Source organism: Coenobita brevimanus, chromosome 40, assembly GCF_032717465.1.
Source record: "Coenobita brevimanus isolate Jiangsu-jjx chromosome 40, ASM3271746v2, whole genome shotgun sequence".
NCBI lineage: Eukaryota > Metazoa > Arthropoda > Malacostraca > Decapoda > Coenobitidae > Coenobita > Coenobita brevimanus.
Genome location: NC_136993.1, coordinates 29,498,949 through 29,524,991, shown reverse-complemented (window position 1 = coordinate 29,524,991; position 26,043 = coordinate 29,498,949). Strand labels below are relative to the sequence as shown.

The window sequence follows — 26,043 nt, the reverse complement described above, 5'->3', positions numbered from 1 at the left end:
AAATGAGTCATCACCCGGTTCATGTGGCTCACCCAAGGATTTACCGCCCACACCACCATACCACTAAGCCCCGTAGGTGTGTGGGAAAGGAAATATCTCGTCGTTTTTCTGCACTCACTTCTTCCGTAAATAATCATATTTCTCCTTTACTAAGACACTTAGAACTACACTTTATATCACGATTATGGGTAATTGCACTTTGACAAGTAAGTGCTGTTGCTCTTTCACGCATGACCGTAAAGCATGAGGTAATTATTTGTACTGTAAATCACATTGATTGTACTAACCAGGTTTAGAGTGAAAATCATATAAATGTTTTACACAACATTATTTGTACTTCACATCACAGATTCGCTGATGCTCGTATTTGACACATTCCCCCTGAGTACTGAGTGAAATAATTTAGGTAGGAATTGTTCATTATGGCCCGCTCACAAGTGGTTTTCTTTCAGGTAACAGGTAGGCAAACTCAAGGTATATGCAATAATTTTCTAACCAGTATCCAATAAACAGTATCAACTCCTGTATTGCACTTACTATAAATCACTTATATGCACTTGTAGAACTTATAAAAGACCTACCTCTTAGCTCTTTCTATAATTCTCTTATATTATCACACATTTCACTCATTTATGAAAATACACAAACTTCTGCACTGCTGTACACTGCTTACACATCCCCACACACCTGCTCAGTACTCATACCACTCCTGAAGGGCCTGGTTGTGCAGATCCTGCCCTTGAAGTGATAGGCTGAGGTGTGGGGGAGTGCTGGAGGAAGATACGTCGGCAAGCAGGCGGCGAGAGTGTGGGGGAAACGGCTCTGTGGCGCTTTTTTCCGCAGATGACCGCCAGGTCCTCGGTCACTTTCCCGATGTCCTGGGTCATCTTGCGCCTCCTCGTCGCCGAAATCATCACTCTCGTAGACTGTCCCTTCCTCCTGGAGAAGTCGGAGAGCCCTCTCTGGCATCGGAGAGCAAGTAGGGGTTGGAGGGCGAGAGAGCTCACTCTCCACGTGGTAGGTTTTTTTCTCCTCAGAGGACTTACTCTTGCTGAGTGTACAAGAGGAGACAGTATCATCAAGGGCACATCCAATGGCACTATCACTAAGTCCTTTACCTGGCACTAAGGGCTGAACTTTCGTGGGGATTGATGAGGCAATCGGCCCTTCATGTGGTGGGACGGAATCGGACAATGTCAAGGAAGATGACATGGCTCCTCTCACTACCACTGCTGAGTACAAACTGAACTGTGCAACCGCATAGTACATGGGGGTCCTACCTACCCCGTAGGTATCACAGAAAATGGTCCCTCACTCAAACAGTGGCAGGAAGGTGAGTGCGGTATATCAAGTCAAATGGCGGCCCTCCACGCCCTGAATCCTGTCATGCATACACGTCAGCCGGGGGATAGGGGTTAAGGTAGTCGGATACTATGTTGCACCCGATTTTAGTGAGCTGTATAGTAAAGAGATGGTAATTCTACCTAACAAGCAACATCAAGCTTTGTCGGTGAATTTCTTGTCCCAGTTACGACTCTTTCTACCTTCATTCAATGTTTGTTGAATGTGAACAGGCTGTTTCATGTGTTAATCGGAATGGAGTTTGTTACCTGAACAAGACTGATTTAAAACCATATGTACTGTCCTATCTTTCTTCATATCTTTCTCCTTCCTGTTTTGGTCCTGGCATTGGCCTTCTACTGCTTATGTTCTTGTCCTGTGTTTGTTTTGGGGGCTATTACCTGAAAGGCATTAAAAAGGGAAACCCACTAAAACCATGGGTCCGTTCCCACGGATTACAAGTGGATATGCGTGAGTAGTTAGCTACCCTACACACTGGTTAGGCTACATGGTAGTTGGGACTACAATGTCGACAGGGACGTCAAAAAGGTGTAGCCAAGCAATATACTTGTTCTGGCATCACTTTCACTAATGAGTTATGAGTCTCACAGTATTTTTACTTATTAAGTACTGGGATGTTTATTCATAATTAAAGAATATGTATTATAGTGTTGAAATGAATAACCAAATACAACTTCACTGTGAGTGTGGAGTGGGAGAGAGATGAGTGGCCAGATATGCAAAGACCAGCACTTTCAGACGTACACGGAAAGTAAAGGAGGATGAGAGAAGGCTATAAATTCTGTATATGTCTAAGTCTTGGGGAAATATATACATACCTGTTAATACTGCATATGCATTTAATACTGCCTTATTGAGATGTATTATGTGCATGGTAGAGTTGTAACTTACACCTACTCATGTACATATCACCTATGTCTGAAACACAGTGGCATCTCTAAATTTTGCTGAACTGCACTGGTTCCCAGGGCGGGCAGCGAGGCAGATCAGATTACTTTTACCTCTCGTCAGAGGGAGACGCTCTTTTCTGTTGTTGTCTCTCCTGTCGCAGCTGTACTTTTCTGTGACATCATAAAGATGGAGAAACACACCTGCTCCAGTTTTTCTGATTCACCTGCATGCTACCTTGCTCCTCTTTCAGAGGCTCATCACCACCAATCTCCGTGGCACTGTGGCAGCAGACACTAAAGTCGGGAACATGTTTCTCTTTACCTATTTCCGCCATGCAAGTTGATCCTTTGTACAGTAGTTTCTTCGTTGTTCAGCTTCCTTACATGCTTTTCTTGCTTGGACGCCCACACTGTCTAAATTGTTAGAAATACTGAAACAAACATTTATCAACATGCTAGAATCTTGATGCTGAACATACTGCAAACATGTCCGTAGCAATATTCCACTACAAATTTCGTGGCAACAGCTTCAGCATGTTCGAAGCTGACATGCAGTCCACACAGACACATGTCTGTAGCACTGCTTCCATTTTATCGGCAGAAGAAATTCTCTTCCTTGCTGCAGCTGCATCAATGGTGATTTGTGGACAGGAAGCAAAACTTCTGGGCCAATATTAATTATGCCCTTCATGAAAAGAGGAGTGGGCATAGACAGATTGTAATCAATGATATAATACACGATGATACAGGACTTCTGCTGCACAGGATATTTTTTAATGGAAGTTCAGCAACTATTGTGGTGCATGGCTTATTTTTGTCCAGCAGGAAGCTCTGGCTTTTCAAGCAATCCATGAGCCCCTATATTCGTTGTCTGCATCTTGCCACGATTTTCTGTTTATATGCTCTATTATTTGAACCGTCCAATCAAAATATTGATCTTCATGACATCGGCAAGATCCACCGACAGTGTCACTGATGTCGTTCCATGTGTCTAGTTTCCTAATCTCCTGTTTGTTTTCTGAGTCTGTGATATCTCAAAACACATGATATGCCTGATAAAGCTCTATTAATCATAACACCTGATCCCTGGACCACTTCATGATGATGAGGCAATCCCCACTCACCATCTGTTGTACTTAGTTAACTTTCTAGCCAGCAACATTCATGCCCCGTGCAGGAATCGTTCAAGCCACGGTTGCCAACATGCTTCTATACAACGTTATGATAATGTCCATGACAATGGTGCTTCGATCGTGCATGCGAATGTAATCAAGACAATGTTTCGTACATGGTCCAAGCATGGATATCTGCGCACACATTTTCCTCTTATAATTTTATTATGTGTGTGAATGGTGAGCGCCCCTACCTATCGCTTAGGAGGCTATTGTGTAAGGAACCTGGTGTCAAATTCAAAATCATGAATTGCCAATCAGTGACCTTACTGTTTAACATTAGAGCGTGGGCACACACAGACACAAACACACGCACAGACAAACACACACACACACACACACACACACACACACACACAACCGAGCAGCGAAAGAATGAGCTCGGTCAGCTGATGTTTGTTTAGACTACAACTGCCCCAGGGAATTTAAGTACTCTGTGCTTTTAGTACTGCAAAATGGCCACATACATTAGTAAAGCAAATTTGAAAAAGAAAGGGATAAAGGTAGAAAGCAAGATGATGATTTCTACCAAGAACTGGTTGAAATGGAGACTCACAATAGACTAGTTGAACGTGTACACAAACTGGAGATGGCTTTCCAGAATCAAATTGATGAAATAAAAAAGCAGATGCACTTGCAAAAGGAAGAAATGGAAAAACTAGGATGGGAGGTCAACAAGAAAGACACAACCATATGTGAACTGACAGTGGAATTGAGTACACTTAGGAGGAAAATGAGTGAAATGGCAAGTACCGTAGTCAACCACGAGAGTATTATGGAAGAGTTCAAAAATGATACAGAGACAATTAGGCAAGTAAGCAGTCTGATAGACCAGAGCAGTGATATTGAAGAGAAGATAACACAGGTGAATGAAGCTGTGCAAAGCTACAAAAATGATGTGGAAACCACGTATGCTGAAATGGTGAAAGTAAAGAAAGACAGAAACAAGCGTGGAAGAAAAAAGCATTAAAAAGGAAGTGAAAAGAATAATCCAAAACAATCCAAAGTTAGTCAGAGATTCAGTAGATATCAACAAATATATAGTAATAATTGGTATAGAAGAGGAAGAAGTTAAAAACAAGATCTCAAGAGACAAAAAGGAGATGGCAAATGTAATGAGCTTATTGAAAGGTATCAGAGGAAATCTGTAGTAAAGACATACAGGAACACAAAAGGTTAGGGAAATACGAGAAAAGCAAATCAAGACCTCTAAAGGTAAATTTCCAGAGTGTAATCACCGTGGAGGAGATACTAAAAAATGCAAAAAATCTTATGGAAAAAGAGGAGTTCAAAAATGTATGGATAAAAAGATGCCTAACACAAGAGGAACTGGAATTACTGAAAGAGAAGAGGGAGGAAGCAAAAACAAAAAATGAGGGAAGATTAGAAGAGGAGAAGAACACATTTTTTTACAAAGTAATAGGATTACAGGTACGAAAGTGATACATAAACAGGAGGGATTAAAAAGGAGGAAGGTAGTAGAACCATGTCATGACAAGTATATAAGCAAGATGATAAAGTTGATGTACTCAAATGTGGATGGAATGGTATCTTAATTATTAGAGATGAATGATTATGTCAGAGAAAATGAACCATATATAATATGCCTAACCGAAACAAAATTAACACCAAGGATATCCAATGACATAGTAAACTTAAAGGAATACAATATATGGAGAAGAGATAGAAACTTAAAAAAAGGACGAGGAATTATAACAGTAACTAAAAAAGATATAAAAGTCAATGAAATAAAACTACATATACCATCACAAGTAGAACTGATTGCAGTAGAGATCAACACATTTGAAGGGAAAGTAATTGTAGCCAATATGTACATGCCACCCAGATCAAACACATGGGAAAGAGACGAATATGAGGACCTGGCAAAGAGTACAATTCAGAGTTTAAGATCATTACTACATAAAATGGAAGAGAAATCGGAAAGAATTATACTAACTGGAGATTTTAATACAAATATAAATTGGAATACTCTAGATATAATTAGCCAAGAAAGCTGTTGGGACCAAAAGCTCCTGGATCTCGTGCAAGAGATTTTCCTAACGCAACATGTGAGGGAAACCAACAGAAAAAGAGGACTCGATGTACCTTCAATGCTAGATCTCATATTTACTAAGCAAGAAAATGATATTGACAGTTTAATATATCACCCTCCACTCGGCAAAAGCGATCATGCAGTACTAAATTGCAACTTCAGGATAGCATATGACATAGTTAACAGCAATGAAAGTTACAAAAAGAGCCTAAACTATAAAAAGGGAAATTATCAAGACCTATAGAAGTATTTCTTAGAAGTTGGTTGGGAAAAAGAGCTTAGAGGACAAGACTTAAATGCTGTATATAAAAAATTCTGTGAATTTTATGAAATAGGAGTCCAGAAGTACATCCCACAGCACAAAGAAGCAGATAAGAAAATACAGAAATGGTTCAATACAGAATGTAAAAAATCAAAAGAAAGAAGAGATTTGTTGTGAAATAGATACAGAAGACACAATAGTGAAATGGCATATAATAATTACAATCAGGCAAAAAACGATTATACAAGGATAAGGAGGGAAGCCCAAAAACAGTTTGAGGAGGATATAATCAATATAAGTAGTGATCAACCCAAGCTATTTTACAGCTACATCAGAAGCAAAACCAAAGTAAAAGATATAATACAATCCATTACGGACAAGGGAACCACCTATACTCAAGAGAAAGATATTTGTGAAACACTAAATAAGAATTTCCAATCAGTTTCTACAGAAGAAAAAAATTTTGAGAGGGATTATGTGGAACATGCATGTCCACACATACTACTAGATAAACAAATATCAGAAAAAGAAATACAGGAGGAGTTAAGTAAATTAGACAGAGGAAAAGCAAATGGTCCTGATGAAATTTTATGTTGGGTGCTACGCGAATGTGCAGAGGAGTTAAGTAAACCATTATATTTAATTTTCAAGAAATCCTTGAGTCAAGGTAAACTACCTGATATTTGGAAGAAAGCAAATATTATCCCCTTATTCAAGAAAGGGAATAGACAAAATCCACTCAACTACCGACCAGTATCACTGACCAGTGTTGTAAGCATGGTATTAGAAAAGCTTATAAGAAAAGCTTGGGTAAATCATCTAGAAGAACACAATATGATAACAGAAAGACAGTTTGGTTTCAGAAAAGGAAAAGCATGTGTTACTAATCTGTTCAGCTACTATGACAGTAACAGACATAATACAGGAAAGAGAAGGATGGGTGGACAGTATCCATTTAGATTTCAAGAAAGCATTTGACACAGTACCACACCAAATATTTTTATGGAAACTGTACCATCAAGGAGGAATTCGAGGAAAACTGATTTGTTGGATGCACGATTTTCTCATAAAAAGAGAAATGAGAACAGTACTAAGGGGAAACTACTCATCATGGAAAGAAGTGACTGGTGGAGTACCACAGGTTTCAGTGCCGGCACCAATCATGTTTTTAGTGTATATAAATGATATAAATAGAAACACTGGAAATGAAAGCTATCTAAATATGTTTGCAGATGATGCAAAAATACAAATGAGAATTGCTAAAACAGACTCTTGTAAAGAGCTACAAGAAGAATTAAACATCATGAATGGAGTAATACATGGCAAATGGTATTCAGTGTGAACAAGTGTCATGTAATCAAGTTTGGTAAAAGTGGAAAAAGACCTGACTGGGATTATACATTAGGAAATAAAACCCTACACACATCAGAAAGAGAGAAGGACCTAGGTGTGATTAACAATAACAGACTATCTCCTGCTGACCACATTAGTGAGAAGGTACAGAACATGTATACATTGCTTGGAAATATGAGAATAGCATTCACATACATAAATGAAGACATGCTAAGAGGGATAATAACATCATTCATCAGACCAACCCTGGAGTATGCATCAGTAGTCTGGAGTCCTCATCTCAAGAAACACATAGATAAGATTGAAAAAGTTCAAAAGACCGCTACAAGATGGATACCAAGCTTAAGGGATCTAAGCTACGAAGAAAGACTAAATAAAAAGAATCTACCAACACTACAGGAGAGAAGGAAAAGAGGTGACATGATAATGCTATATAAATGCATATCAGGGAAGGAGATAATAGACTTAAATGATTACTTAACATATGGGGAAGTATCAGCAAGAGGACACTGCAAAAAACTGCGTTAGGAGGGAGGTGATAAAGACGTAAGGAAATTCAGTTTCCCAAACAGAGCATTTGATCTGTGGAATGCACTACCGAATGAAATAGTGTGCCAAACAATTCATAAATTTAAGGATATGGACGATAAATATGGTTTAAGACACGGGACAGTACGAGCTTGACTCATTCCTGTAAAGATACAATTACGTATGTACAATTAGGTAAGTACAACACACACATTCACACACACATACGCACGCTCCTACACTATCATTATTGTTATCTATCTATATCCATATTATATATATATATATATATATGAAATTAAATTGGGAGTGGTGTTAGATTCATTCCCTGTCACTAACTTTGCAGATACGACTATGTGACTCCCGCTGACAGAGCGTGGGGAGTGGAACAGCCTGACGGGTCCTGGACCGGCATGATAGGAATGTCAATGCGGGAAGTAGGTCCATTTACGGTCTTGTATCATTATGCATCGAATGTGGATTAAATCACGTTATTTTTCTTTATATTTTGCTATTAACTTAGTTCATTGAAGGTCAGCTTGTCTAAACTGTTACTAACGATACATACACAGTCTGAAAGAAGGCTAGATAGATAAAACGGCCAGCACAAAACAGCCCTCATAGACTGTAATAAAGACAGGTAGGTTCGAAGATATGTGTGATTTTGAGGTATCTCACAGTGGGGAGGCGGTGGCTCAACCGGTGACCTGCAGTCCTACCGGACCCAGGTTGAGATCCCCGGTGGGGCAGGGAACAGTTTAAGGATTTAAATTTCATAAAATCAGGCTTTACTGATCTACCAGAAGACCCGCCGACATGTAAAAATATCCCCGCTAATACCAATACACCAGTCCTGTACGAGACAGCCCTAGCATGTATTCAATATGTACGGTGGGTGTTAGCGCCGAACTGGTGACATGCAGAGGTGTATGGTATGTAGGAGGATTACCGGGCCTTGGGAGCAGGCTGTGAAGCCTATGCCCAGAGTAGTTCACAAAAAAGAATAAAACTGCACTTCAGATACTGATTAACTTCAGGAAGTGGACATCAGCCTTGGCCTCTTTGACACCACACCCGCGAGAGCCAAGGTAGTGGACTTCACCTTCCCCGTCGACATCATGTATAACAGGATGCTCGTGGGTCGTGGCAAGCCTGAGGTGAGCCCCTGGAGCTTCCTACTACCGCTGGGTCCTCGTGTTTGGGCAGCGCTTTTGACGGCTTTGCTTGTTGTCCTTGCAGTAATGACAATATTTCCCTCCTGCCTTCAAACCCAGGCCTCTCATCGTACAGGTCTAATGGTGAAGGCATCCAGCTGCGTTCGAGTGCTGTTACAACAAGGTTAGACCTCCAGCTTGTCCTATATGTTATGGTGGAAGTCGTCACTTTTAGGGTAGTATTGCCATTTTACCACCATGTGTGGTCGTACAGTTATATTGGACAAATTGATCAAAGCATCTAATTGCATTTGCTCGGTCCCTTGCAACAAAGTCTTAACAACAATATCTCTTTACTTGCACTATTGCATCAAGGTGTAGCACTTCCGTGTTTTAATTATAAAATCTCATTCCAGCATTTTGTTTTGTTTTGATTTCACGTGGTGGCAGAGATAGAATAGGTATCATGAATAACTATAATGCAGTAATTTACATACATATGTAAGCAGTACTAATTATTATTATTATAAAAACAACTTCTATCACCACATTATCTTACTGAGAATGAAAGACATCCCCCCATGAAAACACTCGTGATGGTTTCGTAGGTAACACTGGTAGCTGTTATTCACACTGTGTGGACTCCTGAGATCAATATTATAAAGAAACTGTTCGTTGTGCTGCAAATGACCATAATGAGTTGCGAGCCAGCCTTGATTTATGGTTACTACTCAGCAGTGCAGCAGGACAAAACTTGTGACAAAATTTGTGGTAAAGCACCCATAAGAAAAATTTTGCAATTGCATTTCCGAAGCTGGGATATCATTTCCTTAAATAATAATATCACGTTGATTTGTCTCATGCTGACTGTTAACGGTTGGAGTACATCACAACTAATATACAAACATATATTATCAATTTTCAATAGGTTCTTTATATTTACCATTCAAGACAAACCCAAGCACTCTAAATAAAGTTGTCGCTGAAGGCAATGTAGGAAGGGTACGTGAGAGCAAAACAATATTTTGGTGCATATAGCTATCAAAATAATCCTATTAAGTATGTTTACAAAAACAGATAGGAAACACGATACCACATGAGAGAACTATCAGGGTGAAGTAATAATTCAGTAATACCTTAATTTGGAATAAATTCTTGTGCTTATTTCAGGAGTCACTCCTGTCAGGACATGGTGGTTATGGGAGCGTGTGCTGTTGGGTGTGTGGATGTTGACAACTGTGGTGCTGTCACGTAGTTATTCGGGCAACCTGGTGTCCCTCCTGGCCGTCAGATACATCCCAATGCCCATACAGTCACGCATGGATGTGGTCGATAATCCTATTACATTTTTAGTGCCGAAGGGAACTAGTCAGGCTTACACTATTCAGGTTAGTATTTATCCCATAAAGGCTCGTATAGTAGCACATAATGTTATTGGCCATTGATGTATTTATTGGCTCTCTAAGTCAACGGACCTACTATGACTATGGCCAGGCTCGGACATATTCTGAGGTAAATTGTCTGATCATGCAGGACACGATAAAGATAGAAAATTAAAGATACTCCGCATCAATAGGTCAGTACCAGACTTACTGCAGGGGACAATGTGAAGCCATATGCCAACAACACAAACAGATTATACGGGTTATTCCTCCAGTTTTTATATAAACATACACTGTTGAGGAATTTATGTCACAGTATATCTGGTTCTGGGGTAATTGTAGAAAGGCTATATAAACCACACTGTAAGACATTCATCCTTTACTTCCAGATGGTTAACATTGGTGCATTCCGCGACATAAAACACGAACGACCACTTTGCGTGAAAATTATGTCAAGTTCTAGCCTTGTAAAGAACGGCCATATAAACACAGCCTTTAAGACAGTCATTTTGCTACCTGCAGACAGCTGAGAGTGGCGCTTTCCGAGACATAAGTAATCTGAAGAAGGAAGGTAGATTTCAAACCTTCGACGCCTCTGATTTGGCGGAGAACCTGGATGTCAAAGTGAGGAGGGGGGACCACACCCTAATGGACGTGGACGACGTGCTCAAGATGATGATGGCACAGGACTTTTCAGTGACAGGTGGGTTAGAGAGAGAGAGAGAGAGAGAGTGTGTGTGTGTGTGTGTGTGTGTGTGTGTGTGTGTGTGTGTGTGTGTGTGTGTGTGTGTGTGTGTGTGTGTGTGTGTGCGTGTGTTTGTGTGTGTGTGTATCATTAATTCGCCCTTACACTAACATATCTATATGAGGTGATGGGAGTGTCATGTACCTCAGAACACCCACACAGTGAACTAGGGACTCACCTAAATTCCAAAAAAATGGCTCAGCAGTATCAGAAACAATCGAAAAAAGGGTCCTCTTAACCCTATTGCCGTAGAATAAAAACATTGCTTTTTCTTTTCTTATATGTGAGACGTCAGACAATTTTTAGGTTGACCTTGGCCTGGAAATATACTTGTGATCCTTTGTTTTTTACTATTAAGAAAATGGACCCCATAATAAAAGAACTGTAGTCAGCATTATTCCGAGACAATGTTTGGTAGATGCAGCGTCAGTCCGGCTTGTATTTTGTTGACCATGATTACATTTTTTATCATCCAGTATTTTACGATAATTTTACTTCATATATCGTCAGACCGGTAACAGATATACCAAATAGATCATATAGAATATTCATGGCACTAATTTTGCCTATGTTTAACTATTTTCTTTGTGTCAACAGGAAAGTGTGACTTCTATATAGCACGTGAGAAGTTCCTAAACTCAATGCCAGCCATGGCGGGGCCCAAAGACAGCCCACTTATCAACGCTGTCAGCCGCAGGTAAGCTATTATACATCAGTTTTACCGTATCTTCTTGATCTGGTTACTCCTGAGGTGATTACCATCATTCGGCTTTATCAAAATTAATATTTAAAAAGTTTATTTGGTTGAATAGGTTATCACTTTGGTATTCTGTTTGTGCCTTAACTTAGCCTAACATTGCCATCTCTGCATTTTTAATGAGGAATTGTAATCGCTGCTTATCACTAGAATTGTGCAAGTCATGAGGGAATATTTACGTGAACAAAGCTACAAAAAGTAGAAAATCTGGGCCAAGTTAAAAATTTATGGTAACATATTTATAATCACGTGTTTCCAGGATCATAACAGTGAGAGAAGCAGGTATGTACGACCACTGGATCAACAGCTACACCCCCAACATGACCACCTGCCTCAACCCACCCACAACCATGGCCGTCAAATCCTCACTCAGCCTCTCCAATATATGGGTAACTTCCTCACTGTGCTTTCGTGAAACATACTTTCTACTCATTCATCCATCTGTCTATCTGTCTGTCGTTCCATCCATCTATCCATCCACGTATCCATCTCTGTCTGTCTGTCTGTCTGTCTGCCTGTGTCTGTCTGTCTGTCTGCCTGTCTGTCTGCCTCTCTCTCTCTCTCTCTCTCTCTCTCTCTCTCTCTCTCTCTCTCTCCATATATATTAAGTGAACTGGTAATACATGTACTAAATATGATGCAGTTTCCTAAAAGTATATTCTCTCGCATTGCAGGGAACACTGGTGGTTTACGTGGCTGGCCTGGCAATTAGTTTTCACGTGTTCTGCTTCGAGCTCATCTACTCACACCTCCGGTAATGTGTCCGTGATGAAGGATGGGAGGCTGTTGGAGTGGCAGAGTCGAATCAGTTATCCACCTGCGTTTGGGGTTTCACATTGTAAGTTACAGACCAAGTTGTATACTAGATATTTTGCGGACTGAATTACTAATGTTGCGAGATCGAGTTTGTAAGAAGAAAGAAAAGAAAAACTAATTTCTTCAGCTCAAGCATTATTTTTATTTTACGAAATTTTTGCTGTTAAAGAAGCTTTCACTGGGAGACGCGGAGGATCTGAAATGGGATTGAATACATTCTGAAACTCTTCTGAGCTGAAGGAAACCGTCTAGAAACGGCAAAGGCAAAATAGGAGAGGTATTAATGTATTTAACCAGTTCATATTCATCCTTGCTACAGATGATTTATTTACCTTAAAACAAGCTTCTCGAAATGAAGCTGGTTACATATGACCTTCATTTATCACTTGATCTTCACCACGTCTCCCGGAAGCGGAATTAAATTGCCTAGTGATAGCAGGAATAAAATAGAATAAAATGTCACCGGTCTGAATAGGTTAAAAAGCTAATGGGTGTTTTTTTGGAACGTCTTTAGTACAAGAAAAGCTGTATATTCTTAGCTAAATAAAATCGTCTAATAATAACAAACATTTAATCAAAGATTCCTTAACAAAGAAAAGGATACTTGAGATTCTTTATAATCCCTTCTATACGAGAACTGTCTTAAACTTTACAAAACAGCCTCGACAGAGTAAGGATCTACTATCTATGTCTCTCTGTCCATCTATCAATCTACCTATCAATTGCCAGACGCCTCATTCCAGTAAGAGGTGACCACAAACAAATCACCTCTAAGTCTTCCTGTCCTCTGCCATCCGGCTGTTCTTCCTCCATCTCGTGACCCCCTCTCAAATATATCTCTATGCTCCATTCCTCCATCTCATCCCTGTTCTCCCCCTCCTCCTCTCGCAAACCACCTCACTCGCATACACACTTCTAAGTTGCTCATTCACCATTCCCTTGACAGTAACAAAGGATACACTAAAAAATATCGGCATGTCATTGTATTTCCTAATAAACTCAGAGCATTTTCCTGTCCAGCAAAGGAATCCATTGCTATGCTGCATGAAAGCATCTGGAAAGGGAAAGAATAAACTGTGAAAATTAATCGCATGCTGAAAACTCAAGTACTCTGGTACCCTTCATTGCTTTGCTATGGCGAAGAGTAAAATTGTACTGTAACTACTTTTGAATGTTTTCATTGAATTTTTATATTTTCTTGGGTTGTTTCCTTATATATACCGTTAATTATTTCTAATAGGTTCAGAATGCCGAAACACACACACACACACACACACACACACAGGGATTCAATCGAGGCGGACGTGCGACATCGGCGCTCCGTACAGAACCAACACGGCCAGTGGCATTACCTAAATTAGTATCTTTGTATGAGTCAAGCTCTGTACCAGGTTAGACTAAATGATTTTTCATTATTAAAAGGAAAAAAATAATAGGTTTAAACAAGACTTGTTCAAACAGGAAAGAGAACCAAGATGAAAGAATATGCTGAGTCATCTGAGGTTTGTTTAGACTACAACAACACGGGGATTGGAAGTACATACTCTGTACTTTTAGTATTGCAAAATGGAAACATACTTTAGTAAAGCAAATTTGGAAAAGAAAAGGGATAAAGGTAAAAGGCAAAATAATGATTTCTACCAAGAACTGGTTGAAGTGGAGACTCACAATAGACTCGTTGAACGTGTAAACAAACTAGAAATGGCTTTCAAAAATGAAATTGATGAAATAAAGAAGCAGATGCACTTGCAAAAGGAAGAAACAGAAAAAGTAGGAAGGGAGGCCAATAAGAAAGACACAACCATCAGTGAACTAACAGTGGAATTGAGTACACTTAGGAAGAAAATGAGTGAAATGGCAAGTACAGTAGTCAAACACGAGAGTGTTATGGAAGAGTTCAAAAATGACACAGAGACAATTAGGCAAGTAAGCAGTCTTATTGACCAGAGCAGTGATATTGAGGAGAAGATAACACAGGTGAATGAAGCTGTGCAAAGCTACAAAAATGATGTGGAAACCATGTATGCTGAAATGGTGAAAGTAAAGAAAGAATTAGAAACAAGGGTGGAGGAAAAAAGCATTAAAAAGGAAGTGAAAAGAATAATCCAAAACAATCGAAAGTTAGTCAGATATTCAGTAGATATAAACAAATCTATAGTAATCACTGGTATAGAAGAGGAAGAAGTAAAAAACAAGATCACAAGAGACAAAAAGGAGATGGCAAATGTAATGAGCTTACTGAAAGAAGTATCAGAGGAAATCTGTAGTAAAGACATAGAGGAACACAAAAGGTTAGGGAAATATGAGAAAAGCAAGACAAGACCTCTGAAGATGACTTTCCAGAGTGTAAACACCGTGGAAGAGATACTAAAAAATGCAAAGAATCTTATGGAAAAAGAGGAGTTCAAAAATGTATGGATAAAAAGATGCCTAACACAAGAGGAACTGGAATTACTGAAAGAGAAAAGGGAGGAAGCAAAAACAAAAAATGAGAGAAGATCAGATGAGGAGAAGAATAAATTTTTTTACAAAGTAATAGGATTGCATGTACGAAAGTGGTACACAAACAGGATGGAATAAAAAGGAGGAAGGTAGAGGAACCATGTCATGACAAGTATATAAAGAAGATGATAAAGTTGATGTACTCAAATGTGGATGGAATGGTATCTAAATTACCAGAGATAAATGATTATGTCAGAGAAAATGAACCACAAATAATTTGCCTAACTGAAACAAAATTAACACCAAGGATATCCAATGACATACTAAACTTAGAGGAATACAATATATGGAGAAGAGACAGAAATTTAAAAAAAGGAGGAGGAATTATAATATTAAGTAAGAAAAATCTAAAAGTCAATGAAATAAAACTAGATATACCATCACAGGTAGAACAGATTGCAGTAGAGATCAACACTTCTGAAGGTAAAGTAATTGTAGCCAATTTGTACATGCCACCGAGATCAAACACATGGGAAAGAGATGAATATGAGGACCTGGCAGAGAGTACAATTCAGAATTTAAGATCATTACTACATAAAATGGAAGAGAAATCAGAAAGATTTATACTAACTGGGGATTTCAATACAAATATAAATTGGAATACTCTAGATATAATTAGCCAAGAAAGCTGTTGGGACCAAAAGCTCCTGGATCTCGTACAAGAGTTCTTCCTAACGCAACATGTGAGGGAAACCACCAGAAAAAGAGGACTTGATGTACCTTCAGTGCTAGATCTAATATTTACTAGGCAAGAAAATGATATTGACAGTTCAATATATCACCCTCCACTCGCCAAAAGGGATCATGCAGTACTAAATTATAACTTCAGGATAGGATATGACATAGTAAACAGCAATGACAGTTACAAAAAGAGCCTAAACTATAAAAAGGGAAATTATGAAGACCTAAAGAAGTATTTCTTAGAAGCTGATTGGGAAAATGAGCTTAGAGGACAAGATTTAAATGCTGTATATAAAAAATTCTGTGAATATTATGAAATAGGAGTCCAGAAGTACATCCCACAGCACAAAGAAGGAGATAAGAAAATACAGAAATGGTTCAATACAGAATGTAAAAAATCAAAAGAAAGAAGAGATTTTGTTGTTGAATAGATACAGAAGACATAATAGTGAAAGGGCGTATAATAATTAAAAACAGGCAAGAAACGATTATTCAAAAATAAGGAGGGAAGCCCAAAAACAGTTTGAGGAGGATATAATCAATAAAAGTAGTGATCAACCAAAGCTGTTTTACAGCTATATCAGAAGCAAAACCAAAGTAAAAGATATAATACAATCCATTACGGACGAGGGAATCACATATACACAAGAGAAAGATATTTGTGAAGCACTAAATAAGAGTTTCCAATTAGTTTTTACAGAAGAAAAAAAATTTGAGAGGGAGTATGTGGAACATGCATGTCCACACATACTACCAGTTATACAAATAGCAGAAAAAGTAATACAGGAGGAGTTAAGTAGATTAGACAGAGGAAAAGCAAGTGGTCCTGATGAAATTTCATATTGGGTACTACGAGAATGTGCAAAGAAGTTAAGTAAACCATTATTTTTAATTTTCAAGAAATCCTTGAGTCAAGGTAAACTACCTGATATTTGGAAAAAAGCAAATATTGTCCCCTTATTCAAGAAAGGAAATAGACAAAATCCACTCAACTACCAACCAATATCACTGACCAGTGTTGTAAGCAAGGTATTAGAAAAGCTTATAAGAAAAGCTTGGGTAAATCATCTAGAAGAACACAGTATGATAACAGAAAGACAGTTTGGTTTCAGAAAAGGAAAATCATGTGTTACTAATCTGTTCAGCTACTATGACAGAGTAACAAACACAATACAGGAAAGGGAAGGATGGGTGGACAGTATGTATTTAAATTTCAAGAAAGCTTTTGACACAGTACCACACCAAAGACTTTTATGGAAATTGTACCATCAAGGAGGAATTCGAGGCAAAATGTTTTGTTGGATGCAAGACTTTCTCATAAAAAGAGAAATGAGAACAGTACTAAAAGGAAACTACTCATCATGGAAAGAAGTGACTAGTGGAGTACCACAGGGTTCAGTGCTGGCACCAATCATGTTTTTAGTGTATATAAATGATATAAATAGTAACACTGGAAATGAGAGCTATCTGAATATGTTTGCAGATGATGCAAAAATACAAAGGAGAATTACTAACACAGACTCTTGTAGAGAGCTACGACAAGAATTAAATAAACTTCATGAATGGAGTAGTAAATGGCAAAAGGAATTCAATGTGAACAAGTGTCATGTAATGAAGTTTGGTAAAAGTGGAAAAAGACCTGATTGGGATTATGAGTTAGGAAATAAAACCTTATACACATCAGAAAGAGAGAAAGACCTAGGTGTGATTTTCAATAACAGACTATCTCCGGCTGACCACATCAGCAAGAAGGTACGGAACATGTAACATCATTCATTAGACCAACCCTGGAATATGCATCAGTAGTCTGGAGTCCTCATCTCAAAAAGCACATAGACAAGATTGAAAAAGTTCAAAGGGCCGCTACAAGATGGATACCAACCTTAAGGGACCTAACCTACGAAGAAAGACTAAATAAACTGAATCTACCAACACTACAGAAGAGAAGGAAAAGAGGTGACATGATAATGCTATATAAGTGCATATATGGGAAGGAGAAAATAGACATAAATGATTACTTAACATATGGAGAAGCATCAGCAAGAGGACACTGCAAAAAACTGCATAAGAAGAGAGGTGATAAAGACGTAAGGAAATTCAGTTTCCCAAACAGAGCAATTGATCAATGGAATGCACTACCAAATGAAATAGTGTGTGCCAAAACAATTCACAAATTTAAGGATATGTACGATAAATATGGTTTAAGACAGGGGACAGTACGAGCTTCACTCATTCCTGTTAAGATACAATTAGGTAAGTAGGTAAGGTAAGTACACACACACACACACACACACACACACACACACACACACACACACACACACACGAACATCTTTAATATACTGTACTCCGACTACCAGAGAGGATATTATACATAGTCATCTAGTTATGGATCACAAATAACAAGGAAAATAGACTCAGCAAGACGACTTCTTCAAACAGAATCATTGACTTCAGACATAGGCCTCTCATCAAGCATCAGTTTGTTTACAGAGTAGTCTAGCAAAAAATTAAGTTTCTGTATATTCAGTAAACATTGCAAAACCGAATACACGGCTTGATCCCGCTGTTTTCCTCGGCTATTCAATATACCTTCATACAAAAGTGAAGTCAATCATTATATATACCTTCATACAAAAGTTAAGTCAATCATTATATATAAAGGTAATATGAGTAACTACATTTTATGGACTCCAATTTTGTACAAGGTTTGTTTGAATTAATAGGGAAAAAGTATTAGTGTTGGTGTTTAAGGGTCGTGTAGTAAGTCAAGAGGCATCATAGCGCCTCTGCCTAAGCGATTTATTTTACTTATTACACCCAAAAAGTCTTGTCGGTGCAGATTATATCACTTTCTAAATCGACATGTTTTCCGTCAATGACGCATGGCGATATTAGAAGGATTTATGTACCACAGAATAGGGCTTTAAAGTGTAATAGGCAAAATAAATTGCACAGGAAGAGGTGTTAGGAAGCTCCCTTACCGGACGGGACTACTGGCCTACATGACATTGTTGGTTTCGTAATAAGTTATACTCAGCGATTTGTTCCGCACCTTACACCCCATTATCTCTTGTACGTCACTGATGCACAGTATATCAATATAAAAACCATGTAAAAAGCACAGAAGTGTGTGTGTGTGTGTGTGTGAAAGGTATGATTTTTAGGAAAATCGAAAATTGTCAATATACAGTGATGCATTGTTGACGGCTGCGTGTTGGCTGTGCGGTAGGGGAGTGTGGGTGTGCTGACACAGACAAATAATGAGCCTCTGGCCTGTCCCCCTCACTGGCCGCCTGACCCTGCCCGGCCGACTGCCTGACCATCGCCTCTCTGCTGGTAAGTCTTAAGTGTGTGGTGCCGTGCTGGTGTGGCTGACGGTGTTAGTGTGGTGCTGGTGTGGCTGATGGTGTTAGTGTGGTGCTGGTGTGGCTGACGGTGTTAGTGTGGTGCTGGTTTGGCTGTCGGTGTTAGTGTGGTGGTGGTGTGGCTGACGGTGTTAGTATGGTGCTGGTTTGGCTGTCGGTGTTAGTGTGGTGGTGGTGTGGCTTTAGTATGAAAAAGCTGTTATGTAATACTGATATGGCTTGGAGTATCTTTGGAACATTTAAGTTATTAATTACGTTTGTGGTCAAGATACATTGCTTAGCAAAAGCACATTTGAATCACAAATTAATATTATTTATTCTTGTTATTATTTTTTCAAATTTTTACCAGCTGCGTATAAATACAAGTAGCAGAACAGAGAAATTTATTCCTCAGAATAAACAAATGCATCTGATTCAAAGCTCACTGACAATAGCGTAGATGATTGTCAATATACTCTTTTTACTCTATCGCAGATTTTCGTACCTTTGCAGTTTAATTCACAAAACCCAGAAGCCTAAAAAGATAATATTACGGCTCTACGTTCTTTCAATACATCTGACTCGCGCTGTTTTTTTGTGTTTATTTCTTACTACGTGTCAGCAGTCCAGATGGAGAGAGGGCAGTTTTAGGCCAGATTTGAATAACAAGGGTATAGTAAAATGTGTTAGTGATCAATATCGAAAATATAGAGTGCCTCACAAAAAGTGTAAAACATTTGGAACTTATTCTACGACTGCTTTGGAGTACAATTCTATGAACACATAATGGTTCACTTATGAGGAGAGCTACTTTTACTGGTGGCATTATGGATAAATTATGAGAAAGATTTCTTCGCCTGATTCATAACCATAGTAATGAATTATCATGGCCACTGTGATGAGTGGTGTTTGTGATATCAGAACCATACTTCATCGCAGGAAAGAAGTCCAAAGTTCGATTCCCGGAGAATCACGAGACCTTGAGACACGGTTGCCTTTATTCTAGTCTGTTGTATCTATAGATGAATTAGGGACCTAGATGTATAGCGCCAGTTGCGTGTCTTAATCTGGGGAAATGTTTTCATGTTTTCCTTGTCAGTCTTACTTATGTGGTTTGTGTTTGTGCCTGACCCACAAAATACTGCACAGGCATATAAGGGCAATAAACCTAGTTCTTCCCATGGCCTCCTCATTCCTTCCTTCATTCTTGGCTGCTGGGGCTATCCTTCTCAGAAACAGCAACGGTGGTGTAATCGCGAGCACACGTAGGTTCGTATTCTCGACGGCTAAGGAAACTTCCAAATACCTCCTCCTTAGTAATTTGCTTTTGATTATGGCTAGTTAGTATCCTTTGGTACGATATTTATCGTGGTAAGTGGTGGCGACTATCATCCACACACGATGTATTGCTGCCTACTTCTTCCTTAGCCTTTATCATTCTTTTTCTGTGCCTGTCCTCCTCTCTGCCTATTTCTCCCATCTTTCCTGTCACTTCTTATTGCTTTTCTTTCCTTTATAGGTGGCTTTACATTGAGTGACAAGCCAAATGGTTTCCTGTAAGCCAAGAATCCATTTACAACGCTGGGTGGTAATCATATAACCAAACCATACGTGCTCCCTACGTGTCAACAAGTGGGTTGGTGAAGGGTTAGTGCCCCTCCCTGTAAAACAAATAACTCAAAGTCAAATGGCCACCCCTTACTGGATTATGGCGTCTGGCAATAGATAGATAGATAGATACACGATATTTATGGAAAGTATGGCGATAATCAAAATATTCATCGCTTAGTTATAGATGCTAAAGTCCATCCTAAATCCTGTGATAAAATGGGTCGTAGTCCGAAACACAATGGTTCCTAGTATGATGTCGCGGTTAACCAGTCCACTGAGCAGACTCTTCTTAGCCTAGGCTGTTCGGACTTAGAAATGAAAATGTACATGGATTTGTAAAGGAACGTTTGTGTATTGTAGTCTGAGGGAATGGTTTTTGAGTGCATTCCTTTTCACACACACTACTATGTAATTGTGTGTGAATGCTCCTTATCCACAAAATGTTCTCAGCACAAGTGGAGTTAAGGTCTGACACTCGTCCTCTGTCATGAAAATCACTTCCTATCCAACTAACTCTTCTTCTAACCCATTTCGACATTGCAATATAACGGCAAGCCTAGCAATAATTTTGGTGAGCGTTTCCTCCACAGTAACATTCTATTCGGCAGAGTCTCTTTATCTTACCCTGTCAGAACCTACAATTAAAAAGGGGATCTAGTTTATAAGCCAGTGTTTGCGTGTTGTAGAAAGGGATGTTTGATTGGTGACTTCCTTGCCATTTACACAGTAACGTTAATCTTTTGCCAGATGACAGTTCTTGTTCTCCTGATGAGTGAACTGGGGAATTATGAGTAACATTAAACTTTTTCTCCATAAGGCAATCAGTAACTGTAGCTCCCTAATAGCAATTTGGGATTGATACTAATATAGGATTTATCACTCAAAATTAGTAGCTACAACAGCGAGGTGGGTGAGTGTTTCTCTCGTTCTATGTCAATACTGACTCTAAGGTTAGAAATGTAAGCCTCGACTGTCATTAAAAGTGTGTAATGGTAGTTTGTCTTTTCAAATGCATGTATGCGTTCCCACTCTGTTGTTTCATACTGATCACACACACACACACACACACACACACACACACACACACACACACACACACACACACACACACACACACACACACACCGCTATTTCGGAAAATTTTCACATGTACGATTCTCATTACAGACACTAAGTCTCCTTTCTCACTTGTCCTGCATTGGAATGAGAAACGTTTGGCTTCCACTCTTCCTTCGACCAGCTTTGGCCCTGAAGCAAACCTCATGTGGCTGTTACAGTATCATTATAGTTAAAAACCGGCTTATGCTTGATAACTTATGCTTTCCACGGGATACCTTAATATATTATACATCTGCAAATAAGTTTTACGTCCGAGTCATCTGTTCAGTAACAATTTCGAGTGCACGTGCTTTGGTTTACACAGACGGGGATGTTACACTGCCGCACCCATAGAAAAACCGTTATTGCTGAACGAGATGTTTATACTGCTGTGGCTGAGCGGGCTGTCGTTCCGAATGATAACGAAGAGGATGAGAACAAGCGTCACCACTGTGCGAAGGTGGGTGCAGTGCCGGTCCTAGGACATCTGACGCCCTAAGCAAACTGGTGGTGTCGCCCCCCACCCTCCCACCCATCTTGAATTTTTATGCACACAAGCTTGGAAGAGAAAAACATGACTATGGTGCATTTTTATTGCAATATTAATAAACATGTACGTAGTACATCTCATTTCCCCTCTGCATAGCAGACATGTGAATGATGTGACGTTTTGTTAACATTCCTGTACACATTAGTTTGAAGCTAATTGTGATAAAACTGATGTACAATATCTATATACATAAAAGTATAAAAAAAAGTATGTTTTTATTCTCATAATAAAACTTATTATTTATCATCAAGATCCATAACACTTTATCTATTTGCTGACATGAAAATGAAAAGCAACTGCACATGAACTAAAAATAAACCTTTGCAATGACAATTTATCTTTCTCAGAAATTAACTTTGCGAGCTTTTTGCTTTGCAAAATCTGTTATCAGTTCCTTTACACATAGTCTTTGAGCAATGTCATGCTCAATTGAAAGAGTGGCTAGTCCAGAAAGTCTCTCCTGTGATATTGTGGATCTTAGGTATGTCTTTATTAATTTAAGTTTTGAGAAGCTTCGTTCTCCACTAGCAACGCTAACAGGTAGAGTCATGAGTATCCGAAGAGCAACATAGGTATTTGGAAAACTGTCTACCTGTTTCTGTTCACAAATATCCTTTAGTACGTTCAGAGGCCCACAGCTTTTTTCGAGTCTTCTTGCAATGACCTTCAATTCATTACATAAATCTTGAGCATCTATATTTTTAGAATCTTTTCCCTGCAAAGCAGACTCCATCTTCTGGCACATATCCATTAGTTGTTGTGTTGACTTGTCCCTTAGAGAATGGATATCGTAAAGAAAGCCGAACACAGATTCAAGGTGTGAAATTTGTTTAAATCGTTCTGAAAGTGAGTGAATTGCTGTGTCTATAACAGCAAAATAGAAGTTCACCTTGAAATTCTGTTTGGGGTCCTGGATAGGTTCATCTCTTGCTTCATATGAGAACTGCTGTTTTTTTCTTATGATGCGGATTGGCTCAGGTTCAAATTCGCTTGATAGTTCTAGATTATCAGCTAAATCACGAGCATCTACGAGCATCTCTTCAAAAGCTTTATCACTTCTGCAGTCAGTAAGGTACTTTTTAGAATGCTCCAGTTGTTTAATGGCTGAGTCCAATGTCGCATTTGTTAACTGCAGATGCTTGCTTACTAAGTTAATTTCAAAAAGAATGTTGTACCAAACAATCAATGAGGCAACAAATTTGAACTTAGAAATGCTATTTGCGAGAGATTCAGCTTCTGCACGTGTAGACGTACCACTTGATCCTATGAGGGTAGAGTCATTGGCTATTTCAGTTAATGCATCAAGAACTTTACCAAGCTCATACCTAAGGGGCTTCAGAGCATCAATTCTACTCTCCCATCTTGTTACACTCAATTGTTTAACAACTAGTGAAGGTACATGCGATGTAAGAACGTTCCAACGGCGAGTTGATGCAAAGAAGTAGACATAAATATGTTGCACGAGGTCAAAAAATTTAGTAGCATCCAAACAGCATCTTGCAGCATCATTAACAATCAAATTCAAACTATGTGCACTACATGGAACAAAATATGCCCTGGGATTAATGTTCAGTATTCTACGCTGTACTCCGTTTTCCTTGCCTCTCATGTTACTCCCATTATCATAACCTTGACCTCGTAAATTTTCAACTGACAGTGACAATTCATCTAGTTTTTGCAAAATAGTTTCCGTCATGAAAGAACCAGTAGTTTCCTTTAATGGTATGAAACCCAAGAAATTTTCTTTTATTTTCACCAGTGAATCTTGCATCTCATTACCTTCCATATCTGGTTTGGCAATGTCCACATAACGAACTATCAGTGTCATCTGTTCCACATGACTTACGTCAGGTGTACAATCTAGAATAATCGAAAAATACTACCCCCTGGGGGTAGGGGGGGTTTTCAAGAATACTCCCCCAGTATCCCTGCTTGTCATAAAAGGCGACTAAAAGGGTTGGCGGAGGGTTAGTGCCCCTCCCCGGAAAACAACTAACTAAAAAAACAAACAATAAGCCTCGGACAAGGACTGACCAAACGATGACGACCAAGGACCGGACAAAGGACATTGCAATTGGAACGTGGAATGTAAGGGGAGCGAATGATGAGGTGAAAGAGAGAGAGATTGTCCAGGTGCTTGAGGATGCGAAAGTGGATGTATGTGGAATAACTGAAACAAAATGGAGAGGAGAAAGTGTGAGAGAATGGGAGTATGGATGGGGTATATGTGCAGGAGTAGGTGAGAATGAGAGGGCAAAGGAAGGAGTTTGTATAGTTGTGAGTAAAAGATGGAAGAAGAGCATAAGACAGTATGGATCAGTTGGATCAAGGATTGTGTGGGTAAAGTTGAAAGTTGGAATACAAATGTGGGCGATTGTGTGTGTGTATGCACCAACGCAAGATCGTGCTAGAAGAGTGAGAGAAGAGTTCTGGACAAATGTAGAAGTGTGCATGGAAAAGTTTGGAAGGAATGAGAGAGTGTTTTTGATTGGTGATATGAATGGTAAAGTTGGGAATGTGAAGGTGGATGGAATAGTTGGTGAGTGGGGTGTGCCTGCTGAGATAGATGAGAATGGCAGTGCGTTAGTTGACATTGGTGCTGGGAGGGGCTTGGCGATAGCCAATACCCTCTTCAGGCATAAAATGATCCACAGGTATACATGGCGAGTGATGAGAAGGGTGGGTGGTGAACTGAATGAAAGGCAATGATTGATTATGAGTGGATGAAAGGATGCGAAGATGTGTAAAGGATGCAAGAGTTTATAGAGATTGGGGGGAGTGGACTTTCTGACCACTACTTGGTGGTGGCCAGAATTAAAGTCCAAGTAAGATGGAGGAACAGAAGAAGGGAAAGACGAGAGGAAGGAGTAGTTGCAAAGAGAGTGGAAAGGTTACAAGAGTGAGAAAAGACAGAGTATAAGAGAGAAGTGGAGGAACGATTGGGCAAATATGAATTGGAGCAGATGGGGGACGTGGAAGGTGTGTGTAGAATATTTACAGAAGAAATATGTGCAGCATGTGATGTGGTGTGTGGAAGGAAGAGAAGACGGAGGGGGGTGCAAGGAACAGCGTGGTGGACTGAAGAGGTGAAACAGGCTGTGGCACAAAAGAAGAAAGCATACAATGAATGGATGAGGAATAGGGGCGTGGAAGAGGTTGAGAGGCGGAAGAGAGAGTTATATGTAGAAAGAAAGAGAGGTGAAAAGATTAGTAAGAGAGAGTAAGAAGAGAGTGGATGAGGAATTTGGAAGGAATTTGAGTGTAAAGTGGAGGGACTGTAAGAAAATGTTCTGGAGAGAGGTGAAAAGAGTAAGACAGGGTGGAAGTGAAGTTATCAGGGGAGTGAAAGATAAAAATGGTAGATTACTAGTGGAGAAGGGAGAAAAAGTGAGCAGATGGAGAGAACACTTTAAGGAATTGTTGAACGTGGAGGATGGAAGTAATGCGAGTATAAGTGGCTGGGGAATGGCTGGGAGAAGGAGGGAGGTGAGAAGACAGGAAGAAATCAGTAGGATAGAAGTTGTGGAAGCAATGAAAAAAGTTAAATCAGGGAAAGCCCCAGGAATTGATGGAGTGTGTGGTGAAATGCTGAAGCATGGGGGAGAGATAGTAGTAGAATGGATGTGGAAGATGTGCAGATTGGCCTGGGAGGAAGGTAGAGTCCCGGAGGATTGGAAGTCAGGTATAATTATTCCCTTGTACAAAGGAAAAGGGGAAAAAGAAGTGTGTGGTAATCATAGGGGCATTTGTCTTCTTAGTATAATAGGAAAAGTGTATGGT

At 39.3% G+C, this 26,043-nt stretch overlaps 2 protein-coding genes across 2 annotated transcripts in view; one reads left to right on the top strand and one right to left on the bottom strand.

Moving 5' to 3' along the window:
• The window catches only part of LOC145397016 (glutamate receptor 2-like), a 42,669-nt gene extending 20,457 nt beyond the window's left edge, over positions 1–22,212 (top strand). Inside the window, exons 4-11 of the mRNA XM_080270237.1 lie at positions 7,967–8,057; positions 8,658–8,958; positions 9,945–10,162; positions 10,679–10,859; positions 11,499–11,598; positions 11,918–12,047; positions 12,333–12,412; positions 22,068–22,212. Of these exons, the coding sequence (XP_080126363.1) occupies positions 7,967–8,057; positions 8,658–8,958; positions 9,945–10,162; positions 10,679–10,859; positions 11,499–11,598; positions 11,918–12,047; positions 12,333–12,412; positions 22,068–22,212 (1,246 nt within the window). The remainder of the gene's footprint in view (positions 1–7,966; positions 8,058–8,657; positions 8,959–9,944; positions 10,163–10,678; positions 10,860–11,498; positions 11,599–11,917; positions 12,048–12,332; positions 12,413–22,067) is intronic.
• Positions 22,213–22,606: 394 nt separating this feature from the next.
• LOC145397015 (zinc finger MYM-type protein 1-like) lies at positions 22,607–24,091 on the bottom strand. The gene has a single exon (XM_080270236.1). The coding sequence runs from the start codon at positions 24,089–24,091 to the stop codon at positions 22,607–22,609; it is 1,485 nt and encodes a 494-aa protein (XP_080126362.1).
• Positions 24,092–26,043: the final 1,952 nt, after the last annotated feature.